Source organism: Microcaecilia unicolor, chromosome 6 (genome assembly GCF_901765095.1).
Source record: "Microcaecilia unicolor chromosome 6, aMicUni1.1, whole genome shotgun sequence".
Classification (NCBI taxonomy): Eukaryota; Metazoa; Chordata; class Amphibia; order Gymnophiona; family Siphonopidae; genus Microcaecilia; species Microcaecilia unicolor.
In genome coordinates this window covers 138,739,590-138,751,901 of record NC_044036.1, presented here as the reverse complement: position 1 = coordinate 138,751,901, position 12,312 = coordinate 138,739,590, and the positions used below count along the sequence as shown (strand labels likewise).

Here is a 12,312-nt window from a genome sequence, read left to right as displayed (position 1 = left end):
CTCTCTCTGCCCCGGAACAGGAAGTAACCTGTTCTGGGGCAGAGAGAACAAGGAACCAGCGAGATGCCGACACCCCCCAGCGGCGTGCACCTGGGGCGGACTGCCCCACCGCCCCCCCTTCCTACACCACTGCGCTGCTCTGCCACTGGCACCTGCCTCTTCTCTTTACTGTGGCCGCCTCTCTGATGTAACTTCCTGTTTCCTCAGAGGCAGCCACAGTAGCTGGTTTTTGGAACATGAAGAAAGAAGGTAAACTTGGGGAATGGAGCGGAGGAAGGAAGGGGGAGGTGCCAGAACCTGACCCGGGTGGGTGGGGGGGGGGACATCTCAGCCCTTCTTCAGGCAGCATCTTGCCTTGGGCCGCCCCTGGTTACATGCATAGTTTATAGAATACTATGACCTATGTAGATAATTCCAAAAATAGCGCTCAAAAATGGCTGCCTAACTTTGGGCGCCAGACATAAGCCTGCTGAAACCAGGTGTAAATGCTGGTGCCCAAGTTAGACACACATGTCCAGTATTCTATAAACTATATGCAAAACTTTTTGGAATGTCCCTCACATGCCCTTGCTTCTATGGCCACACCCCCTTTTGGGAAATACGCTATGGGAGTTAGGCATCCTGCCTTATAGAATAGTGCGCAGCCAGATATGCATGCAAATTCTAATGAGTGCCAATTAAGATCAAGAATTGGTTGTTGGCACCCAATTATTGATGGTTAAGAGCTCATTAACCAATTAATTTGAATGTACATCTCAGCAGTGCGCCCACATTTGGGCACAATATAGAGAATCCGGGGTATATGCATCAGGGGTGCCACCTTATGCCTGGCCATGCTTGCTGCTAAGCTGCATCAGAGGCTTACAAAGCTATAAAAGAAGTGGAGGAGTAGCTTAGTGGTTAATGCAGTTGCCTGATAACTTGGGGAACTTGGTTCGGATCTATAATGTTACCTGCATGGCCTACCATGGCTGCAGTATCAGAAGGACTCAAGGCAACAGTAGTCCTGGTTAGAGCAGCGTGATAGGTTGGACTTGGGTGATGAGATTTGGATGGTGGGTTGGATTTGAATTATGAGTTGGGGCTTGGATGTTGGGCTGGTGCTTAGATGATGGGTTGGGACCTGGATGATGGGTTGGACTCGGATGGTGGGTTGAGCTTGGATGAGGGTTGGGCTTGGGTGATGAGTTGGGGCTTGGATACTGGGTTAGACTTGGATGATGGGTTGGGCTTGGGAGATTGAAAGGAAGGAGAGGGCTGTAAGAGGGTGGATGGGCTGTGGTGCATTTAACCTCTTTATTTTCTGGTTTAGTGAATGCTAAAAAAATCCCATTGTCCTTAGAAAGAGTAATGATACTAGTTGCTGTTGTGTAATCCTTCCATGACCTATCAAAGAATCTTAAGATCCCTGTTGTATCTCATGTACATGAGTTTGCGATGCAGTTTTCATTTGCCTTCTTTTCCTCTGACCATAGTTCTCAGCATTGACTGGATGGAGAATCACACGCACTCCAGAAGGCATTTTCCACGATATCACAGCAGTCTATTTCGAGGCCAGGACACCTGGGATCCTCATACTCATGTTGTTCTGCCAGTGTCTGTCCTACAACCTCCCAAAGTGGAAGGTAAAGGAGTATATACAGAGGTCATTCCTGCTGTTCGCAGCCCATAAGCAGAAACCCCCTTGAGCATTTCTTTCTATTCAGCCCCCTGTTAGAATCAGTAAGAAAAATATCTTACTAATGAAGTGTCATTTCTGCACCAACATCTAAAACCTTCTGCTGTACACAGTGGAGATTGTGTAAGTGGATATTTCATTTTTGAAAGTATCACTGTGGAAGAGTAGTGTGTGGTGGCAGCCAAAAAAGCAAAGAGAATGTTAGGACTAATTAGGAAAGGAATAGAAAATAAAACAAAAAGTATCTCCCCATGGTGCAACCACACCTTGAGTATTGCGTGAGCATAGAGGAATTAGAAAAGGTACAAGAAAGGTGATCGAAATGATTATGGGATGGAACGATTCTCATATGAGGAAAAGCTAGAGAGGTTGGGGCTCTTCAATTTGGAAAAGACAGTTGAGGGGAGATATGGTAGAGGTCTCTAAAATGCTGTGTGGAGCAGAACAGATTAGTGCAAATCATTAGTTTACTTTTTCAAAAAGTGCGAAGACTAGTGGACATACCATGAAGTTACTACATAGCATTTTTCCACTCAATGGCTAGTTAAGCTCTGGAACTCATTGTTAGGGCAGTTGGAGTTGCTGGGGTTCATGGAGGTGAAGTCCATAAACCATTCCAGGGGCGTAGCCAGAACTCGCGGTGAAGGGGCCAGAGCCCAAGGTGGGGGGCACATTTTAGTCTCCTTCCCCGCCGCCGCCCCCCACGCCACGTCACTGCTCCCCACCCACTGCTGCAGCAAAGTACCTTGGCTGGCAGAGGTCCCCAACCCCCACCAGCTGAAGCCTTGTCCAGCGCCTGTCTCTTGCGCCACCACGTTGTCTGCCCTACTCTCTCTTCCTCCTCACATCCTGCATGCTTCTTTAAGTGAAACTGAGCATGCTCAATTTCACTAAAAGGAGCTTGCAGGACATGAGGAGGAAGAGAGAGCAGGACAGGCAACTCGGCGGTGCCAGAGACCGGCGCTGGACAAGGCTTCAGCTGGTGGGGATTGGGGACCTCCGCCAGCAAAACCAGGGGCCCGGTGGCAATTTGGAGGGGCCCAGGCCCCCATGGCCCCACGTAGCTACGCCACTGAGGTAGATCTGTGGAAAGGCACAGGAAAAACAGTCCTATCTGTGCCCAGTTAAGTATGTGGACAGTGGCATGGAATATTGATTGACACTTGCATATCTTCCAGGGCCACTGAAGACCGTAAGTGGTTGAACACTGAAAATCCAGGTCTAATTCAGCCTACAGCTATCAACGCTTTAGAACCAATGACCACTGTGGGCTGGATATCTTTTTATTAGCTAGGCCTACGCTATGCTGTAACTTCAGAGTTGTTTTCTTTACTGCACTTTTGTCCTATGACTATTTCTTAAAATCCAGAATGCTTTTTAACATAGCTTCTGCTGTTTTATTTTAAAATAAACACCAGCTACTGCAACACCTACCCTTACCAGCATGGAGCTTAATACCACAGCCAAGATCGCCAAGCCAAAGAAGGTCATCCCAGAACCAGAGCCTGCCGCCACTATCCTCATCCTCATCATATATCGCACCCTGGGGGGGCTGCTTCCAGCCCGCTACAGTACTGACCGCAGGAGCGTCCGGTATGCTGTCAAACACAATGGAGTCAATTTTGGAAGGGTTAAATGTCATAGTACTCATTCTACAGCAGGTTGCCTAAAGTTAGATACCAATTATGTGCATAAGTTATTGAATACTAGCACTTCTGTGCACGATTGTTGCAGTTGTGCACATTAACTGCGATCCATGCACCCAGGGTATTCGATAACATAGGTGTGTAACTCGCTTAGGAGGAGATTCTGTATATGATGCCTCAAAAATCAGCACTGAAATCAGGTGCCGACTAACCATATTCTATAATCAGCATCTAGATTTAGGAGCTGATTATAGAATATGTTTAGTTCATATTTCAGCACCGATATCTGCGCATATCCATTTACGCCAGCGAAAACCTGGTATAAATCTCAGCACATAGATTTAGGCAGACTGGGCCATATTCTATAACTAGACACCTACATTTTGGAACGCCCATTTCCCCACCCATAACCACGCCCTTTTTGTCTTCACATGTTAGAAGTTCAGCACACATCATTGCAGAATACAGAATATACTTAGCGAGTTGTGCGTCTAAATTCTAATCACTGCCAATTAGTGCTCATTATTGCTTGTTAAGCGCTTTATCAGCGCTCATTAGCTTATTGAGCCAATTACGCAATGTGTTATAGAATCCGTGTCGATTGTGGCGCCTAATTCTAAGCGCATTATTTAGAATCTGGGGGTTAACGTATAAATGCAAGGGGTTGCACATCTGGGCAGGGCTTGGGTGGGGTATGGGTGGGTCCTGCATTTATGTGCATAACTTACAATTTAAGTTATGTGCTGAGGTGTCACATTTAGTGCCTGCAATTCACATGATGTAAGTGGATTTTGCCTAATTATAGCGGCATAAATGCCAACTTACTCTAGTATTGTAAAATGGAACCTTGGCACCCAGATTCACTTATAGAATTAGAACTTAGGCCCAGATGTACAAAACTTAATGAGCCAGCAATGTTCTTTTTATACTGGTTCTAGCCGGTTTAGCGAGCAGGGCTGCTGAGAGGGGGGGACAGGGGGGGCAAAATTCCCCGGGTCCGGGCCTCCGGGGAGGGGGGGCCCGGCGGCACCGCCGCAGTCTGGCTGCACCTCACCTTTGAAAGTGTAGCAAGCAGCGGCAGACCACTCGTTCCTTCCGTGTCCCGCCCTCGCCTGATGTAACTTCCGCGAGGGTGGGACACGGAAGGAAGGAGTGGTCTGCCGCTGCTTGCTGCGCTTGCAAAGGTGAGGCGCTTAAGGTCAGTGCAGAGGGCCTGGGGGTGGAGAGAGGGCCCGGTGGCGGGTGGAGGGGGCCTGGCAACCTCGGGTGGGGGGGGGGGGGGGGGGGGGCGGGGGCGGCCTTGTCCCGGGCCTGGCCCAGTTTCTCGGCGGCCTTGTTAGCGAGTATGGAGTTAAGCAAGACATACACAAAGGGGTTCTGTGGACTCTTTTCCTGTCACGGTCGCAGCTATGAGAATTGTATGCAAAGTTATTTTAATGAGCTAATTAGTGTTCAAATGTGCATTCTGAGTGATGCACAGCCATTTTCCTAGTGATGCACAGAAAGGACTGCCTACCTTTAGGATGAAATGTTTATGGGTGGTCAGGAGCTGTCAGTACTGCTGTTTCTTTCTCATTACCGCTGAAATTCTACCCTCAGCTGCATGGATGGCTGAGGAGAGCTGTGGCATCTCTAGAAAATAACAACTTCTGGTTTTAACAAGCGAGAATTCCTCTGCTTATTCAAATTTCCCATTCAGAACCTGGGTTCTGCAATTCTGTCTTCCATGAATGAATGCTTGAAGGATTCTCTTAATGTTGCTTCTCACTTTTTCTGTTTTAGGTTGCCCAAAAACCCAGTAATGAATTCCCCCATTGTCAGCGTGTCTGTCTTTAGAAACCACACCTTCATTCAGGGGGTCCTCAACTCACCTCTGACCCTGGAGTTCCGTCTGCTGGAAACAGCAAATCGAAGCAAGCCTCTGTGTGTTCAGTGGAATCATTCCAGCCAGTAGGTTATTTTCTTGATGTTGCCTCCTTTACAGTTTTCTTATGAGGGGTCGCTTTATATTTCTTACTTCTTAGAATATCTCAAAGAACTGTATTCAGTTAATAGGGGTTTGAGTAGGAGGCTAAGAAGCAAGGGTTCAAATCACTTAATTCTCCATTGCGTTGGGTTAAAACATAGATTGTAAACCCTCCAGGGGCAGGAAAATACCCACTTTACCTGAATGTAACTCGCCTTTGACTACAATTGAAAGAAAGGCATGCGGTAAATCCCAAATCCCCTTTTCTCTACTCAAAAAATGCTTTGTAACATAGGTGCTAAGAATAATGGTGTTTATACACATACTGTATGTGTGTCTATATTTATTTATTTATTATTACATTTATATCCCACATTTTCCCACTGATCGCAGGCTCAAAGTGGCTTATAAAGTCTGTAGTGCAAGCTACAGTACAAGAAAAACAATTATACAAATTGAGAATAAGATATAAAATAACAATTAAACATCAAAAAGACAAGTGATAATAAACAGGTAATTATTGTCCTTGGATCTGAATTTATAGTAGTAGGTAATTCAAGTTAGGTTAAACCTGGGGAGTATTGACCATAAGTGCAAAAATTCCACCTATATGCTATTCTGTAAATATCCACTTAACTCACATAGAGGGATGTCCACAGGGGCCAGACTTACACATGTAACTTGCAGAATGCTATAAGGTAAGCTGGTATCTGCTGACATTCTACGTGTGTAGACAAGTATTGTTACTCCCTTACGGCTCAAGAAAAATGTCAGGAAGTATTTTTTCACGGAGAGAGTAGTGGATGCTTGGAATGCCCTCCTGCGGGAGGTGGTAGAAATGAAAATGGTAACGGAATTCAAACATGCGTGGGATAAACATAAAGGAATCCTGTTCAGAAGGAATGGATCCTAAGGAGCTTAGCCGAGATTGGGTGCCGGAGGCGGGACTGGTGGTTGGGAGGTGGGGATGGTGCTGGGCAGACTTATATGGTCTGTGCCAGAGCCAGTGGTGGGAGGCGGGATTGGTGGTTGGGAGGCGGGATTGGTGGTTGGGAGGCGGGGATAGTGCTGGGCAGACTTATACGGTCTGTGCCAGAACTGGTGGTGGGACGCGGGGCTGATGGTTGGGAAGCAGGGATAGTGATGGGCAGACATATATGGTCTGTGCCCTGAAAAGGACAGGTACAAATCAAGGTAAGGTGTACACAAAAAGTAGCACATATGAGTTTATCTTGTTGGGCAGACTGGATGGACCGTGCAGGTCTTTTTCTGCCGTCATCTACTATGTTATGTTACTCCCTTACAGCTAGGGAAGTGAAGTAATAGAAAATCTCGAGCACCCATCAAAGCATTTCTGAATGGGAGATCTAGTAAGACACTCAGATAATTGGGACCCAATCCAACAGAGGGGTGTCTCTTTGATAATGTGATATGTTAGCGCACAGCCACAGATGAAACAAATACAAAAAAGGCTTTTTTGCAGCCGTGCAAGAAATGGGCTTAGCATGCAGGAAAGACCTGTGTAAGCGCCTGCTAAGCCCATTTCTTGGCGCAGCTTAGTAAAAGAGCCTCTTAGTGTGTTCTGTGTTTCAAAAACTGCATGTTTTTACCTCTGGTTAGATTTCTTTTTCCACAGATGATTTACAGAAAATGGGTCAAGTCTGGATTTACAAAACATTACTTCTAGTACTACTGATCAGTTCTATAGCGCTACCAGATGTCATTAATATTTCCTGTTCAGTTTCAATGACAGCTTTTCCCTAGAAAACAGTAGATGATTTTGCTCCTTTTCCAAGCAGACATATTGTGAGAAAAGAAATAAATATTAGTTGTTGAACAGGTTTTGCAGTACAGTAAAATCTCCGCTTTATTTGTTTATTCTAATGAACTTTCAACTCAAGCTGTCAGAGCTGCCAGGGAAATACGTGGGCTCATAGTTACTGTTGTTGAATGCACCCTATTGGCATGTTATGATACCTACTGCTACCAGTTTGGAACTGATCTGGGTTCCTTGAAAATTCATTTGTGACTCCAGGGCAGATGCTCCGGGCAGGTGGACAGCGAGGGACTGTGACCTGGTGTACAGGAACTCAACTCACGTGCGCTGCCATTGTTCTCAGCTCGGCACTTTTGGGGTGTTAATGGACAGCTCCCACCGAGAGGTAACCAGCACTGGGACCAGGAGCCTATACCTTAGCTGTGAAGTGAAGACATTTTTCTATAGGTCTTAACAAGGGTGGGCTGAGAGTGGACTGGGCCCCCGGGCACTGAGGGTGGTCCCCACCCAGCTGCTGCCCAACACCCCTCCTACTGCCGTGCTGCTGCCCCCCTACCACCGCAGCCAATGCCCCCACTGCCCCGGTCCTACCTGAAGGGCCCTGGTGGTCTAGTGGTCTCTGCAGGGGGAGGGAAGCATGTTCTTTCCTGCCCACTGCGTTGATGCTATTCCCCCATCTGCCAGCACCACCGTGTTTTCAAAATGGCAGCCAAGACTTCCCGCAGTAGTCTCGCAGGACTTCCGCAGGGAGTCTCGGCCACCATTTTTAAATGACGGCGGTGCTGAACAGGGGGAATAGCAGCAGCACAACGGGCAGGAAAGAATATGTACCCCCCCCCCCCCCCACAGAGGCCACTAGATCACTAGCGATGTGCCTTTAAAGGTAGAACCAAGGAGGGCTGTAGTGTGCGGTGAGCCTCTTGGCCCTCGGGCACTGCTCGGTTGCCCGAATGGTCAGTCCGCCCCTGGATCTTAATTCAAAGTGTGGAATGTAGTTCTTAAGAGCAGGCTTTAAATTCTTTTCCAAAACAGCTGATTAGAAGACACTCTGGCCGATATTCAAAGCTATCTTAACTGGCCAGAAATGGCTGCTGAGCGGTTAAATAGCAAACCACAAATATTCAGCAGGACTTGATCAGTTATCTCCACTGAATATTTATGGCTTGTGTCTACCGCAAAGCTGGCTAACTCGGAGGACTTACACTTTTACCAAGCCAAGTAAGCGTCTATGCACTCCCAACGTGCGCCAAAATGGAGTTACCACTCGACTACCGCATGGTTCTTGTGGTAATTTCATTTTTGGTGCACATCTGATATTCACATCTGAAAAGTATTTTTTTATTTTCAGGTATGTGTAACGGGCGCGCACCAAGTGGCGTTTGACGCATGTAGGTCATTACCGCCCGGATTCTTTACTGCTAGGTCAATGGCTGGCGGTAAGGTCTCAGACCCAAAATGGACGCACGACAATTTTGATTTTGCCGCACATCCATTTTCAGCAAAAAAAGCGCCTTTTTTACAGGCACGCTAAAAAATGGATTGGAACGCTCCCAAAACCCGCGCCTACACTACCGCAAGCCATTTTTCAGTGCGCCTTAGTAAAATGACCCCTTAATTGGCTAAGGTAACTGCATAAAACACAGTCCTATTTTTATGTGGTTCATCGTAGCCAATTAAGTGCCCCTTTATTCCCAGAAACTCAATGCTGGAGCCCAGACATGGCCTGGTATTGAATTTGCAGGATAACACTGGTGGCAGTCAGCAAAACACCACCTTCTAGCTGAAAATTAGGCCCTTCATTTCTACCTTTACTTCTCATCTGACTTTGTTTGTGTTTTGGTTTTGATTTGCAGCAGCTGGAGGGAGATCTGGAGACGTTGGCCATTGTCACCTATTCATGTCTCTCGGTGTCCCTGATGGCCCTCCTCATCGCCGTTTTCATCCTGGTGTGTCTGAAAGGGCTGAAATCAAACACCCGGGGCATCCACATCAATATCGCAGTTGCTCTGTTCCTTTCAGAGCTGGTTTTCTTACTGGGCATAAATCATACGGAGAACCAGGTAAGAGGAGACGCCTGGCACACTGCATTATGACGTTAGGCTTACTGTCTGGCTCTTGGCTCATGAAACCTGAAGGAAACATTACCTTTCCACGTTCATTTGTTTCACCAGGCAAAATTAAGTTCACATCCAGCTGCATATGAGTCATTAGGGCCGATATTCAAAAGGGTTTAACTGGGCAGGAAAGGCCAGGCAGTGATGATGAAAATCTCCTCTGACTGTTGCTGCACTAGTTAGTGTTTGAGTAATCTATGGACAGAGCCAGCCCTTAACTGGTTCATGGCGATGCTCAGCCCAGTAATTGGTTAAGTAACTGGATAATGTTAGGAGAACAGAGACTGTCCTAACTTTATCTGTCAAACTACCTGGGTACTGGTCTGAATATTGGCCAGTGGCCAAATAACTTCCAGGTTTCAATGCTGACATCAATGTCAGTTGCCTGGACATGGTCCAGCGTTGAATACTGGGGCTCAGTGGGTTAAAAACTGCTGACTGCCTAGGTATCGGCTGGTTAGATTTGGGCTGAAAAGGATCTTAAATCTAAATGGCCTAAGTATGGACACAAAGGTTAAGGATAATCAGAACTGGATGCCTAAATTTAGCTGACCAGCACTAAAAATCGATGCTAGTTGGCTAAAACTAGGTTAGTCAGTGATACCCCACTCTTTTGTCTGACCTCATCACACAAAGGCCCCCTCTGGCAGCTCTATAACCTTCTTGTCATCATTTTATAACCAAAGGCCACCTTGGACAGCTCCCAGTCTCTCTCCACCTCCCCTAACTACTTCAAAGCTTTCCAGTGCTGAGTGAGCCTTTATCTTGTACTATCTGCTGTTTTGCCTTCAGAGCAAAACTGAACAAACATAGCTGAGCGGTGATGACCCAGGAGAGAACAGAAAACTGTGCATGTGCCAGATTCTACACACTGTATCCTTTATCATGCACTGGGTACTGTAGACATGTTTTTATAATTGCACCCAATGCTTGATGTTGAGCATATGCACAGATTCTACACACTGTATCCTTTATCATGCACTGGGTACTGTAGACATGTTTTTATAATTGCACCCGATGCTTGATGTTGAGCATATGCATAGTCATTGGAGTGTTCCAGATTTTAGAAGGCTACAGAATATATAATCTGGTACCTACACAGTTTTTGGACCCATGATTCAGGCAGACTTTGCTGAAACACGGCCATGTTGGGTCAGTATGATTGCCTTGGATACTTCTGGACACTACAATAGAGCTCTATTGAGTATTATGTTTTCTTCTGTGTCATCACCACTCATCTGTGTTTTTTGTTGCTTTCTCTGTGGGGCTGGCTCTCTTTTGTTTATTCATCTTCAGAGCACCTGGGATGATAGGCAATAAGCCCATGCCCTTTGGATGGCTTGTTATCGAGAGCTTTTCAGTGGGTTCTGGGTAGAGGAGGGATGGGGAATATTCCAGTGGGATTTGTGCTATGATATCAGGTATGTAGGGACATTGAGAAGCTGTTTGAGGGGCTTTTGCGATAATATTAATTGCTTTGGAGGGGGTTCAGGAAGCCCTGTAGAAGAGGATGTTTATTAAGAGGGAGGGAGTAGATTGCTAGTTTCAGGGTACAGATCTCCACCCAGTTCTCTTTCCCAAACCTAACCTCACCACTGAGGCTGCTCATTTTCTTGAGATGCTAAATTTAGCTTCTCAAAGTCAATAGGTTTTTTTAAAGGGCTGATCTAGTCACTTATCTCTATGAGGAAGATATGCACCCTTCTGGATATGGAATGCCGATATCATGGTGGAGGATGGGCTGAGTTCAGGTGTCGGCTGTACACCTTATCCATTGTACACTGAGCTGGATGACTTCATCTGAGCTGTAGAGAATCAGTATCTCGTGGACTCCTTTTTCTGATCCTGTTCTTTTCTCCTTTCCTTTGCTCCCCTCAGTTTCTGTGCACTGTGATTGCAATCTTGCTTCACTATTTCTTCCTATCCACCTTTGCCTGGTTGTTTGTCGAGGGTCTTCATATTTATCGCATGCAAACCGAAGTTCGGAATGTTAATGTCGGAGCTATGAGGTTCTACTATGCCATTGGCTGGGGTGTGCCAGCTATCATCACTGGTAGGTACCCAACCAGGAGGGGCAGAGAGGGGCAGCCATCTTGTTGATATCAGTGCCTTCTGGACACATATATAAAGAAGTTTATAACGTATCTGTCCTCACTTTTAATAACATAAAAAATTGCCATACGGGTCATAAGAAAAATATTTTCTGGCACAAGTAAAAAATGAAATTACAGCCTAGGCCACGCGGTAGCTGGATGATAACATGTTGGGTGCACGTAGGCGCTTACCTGGCTTAATAAATGGGCCCCAAAGTGGGTTACAATATAAAACATTCACAATATCAAAAATACTTAAGTAAAAGCTTCTTCCATTGAGATTGTATTATGCAGAACAGCTAATGTACTTTGCTATCAACTTCTAAATCAACATCAAAAGCTTGTTTAAAAAATAAAGGGCCTAATATTCAACGTTATTTAAGAAGCCAGGAATGGCTCCTGGCCGGTTAAATTAAATAATGCTTAGTCGGTTAAGTTCTAATATTCAGCGTGAGATAGCTGGTTATCACCGCTGAATATTAGCGCTTAGGGCCAGATTCAGTCTATGGCATTAAGAGTTGCATGCGCCCAATTTAATACATATAACTTAAGTAATGAACCACTCAGCGCCGGTGATTGGGTGATGACAACCAATTATCAGCGCTAATTGGCAATAATTAGGATTTACATGCATATCGTTTTCTATAATGATCTGCATGTAAATCCTAACACGTGTACATATATAGTGAGGAAGATCATTCCATAAAGAAGATGCTAAGTAGAAAAAGGCTTTTTTTCACATGGGCCACATAAAATTAAATGGCAGGCTGCATTTTACTGCTTTTACTGCTAACACAGTACAGACTGAATTAGACAGATGTGTCATAAGAACATAACAATAGCCATACTGGGTCAGACCAGTGGTCCATCTAGCCCAGTATCCTGTTTTTCAACCAGTGGACAAGCCAGGTCACAAGTACCTGGCAGAAACCCAAATCGTGGCAACATTCCACGTAGAACACCAAAGAATAGTAAGATTCTGGAATCCTAAAGAGTAGCAACATTCCATGCAGAGAAGATTTTTGGAGCCAAGTCTTG

At 45.8% G+C, this 12,312-nt stretch overlaps 1 protein-coding gene across 1 annotated transcript in view; it reads left to right on the top strand.

Annotated features, from left to right (window-relative positions):
- The window catches only part of CELSR3 (cadherin EGF LAG seven-pass G-type receptor 3), a 192,911-nt gene that overhangs the window by 158,557 nt on the left and 22,042 nt on the right, over window positions 1-12,312 (top strand). The window contains exons 20-26 of the mRNA XM_030206760.1: window positions 1,476-1,625; window positions 2,334-2,339; window positions 3,097-3,271; window positions 5,107-5,274; window positions 7,326-7,452; window positions 8,921-9,127; window positions 11,060-11,234. Of these exons, the coding sequence (XP_030062620.1) occupies window positions 1,476-1,625; window positions 2,334-2,339; window positions 3,097-3,271; window positions 5,107-5,274; window positions 7,326-7,452; window positions 8,921-9,127; window positions 11,060-11,234 (1,008 nt within the window). The remainder of the gene's footprint in view (window positions 1-1,475; window positions 1,626-2,333; window positions 2,340-3,096; window positions 3,272-5,106; window positions 5,275-7,325; window positions 7,453-8,920; window positions 9,128-11,059; window positions 11,235-12,312) is intronic.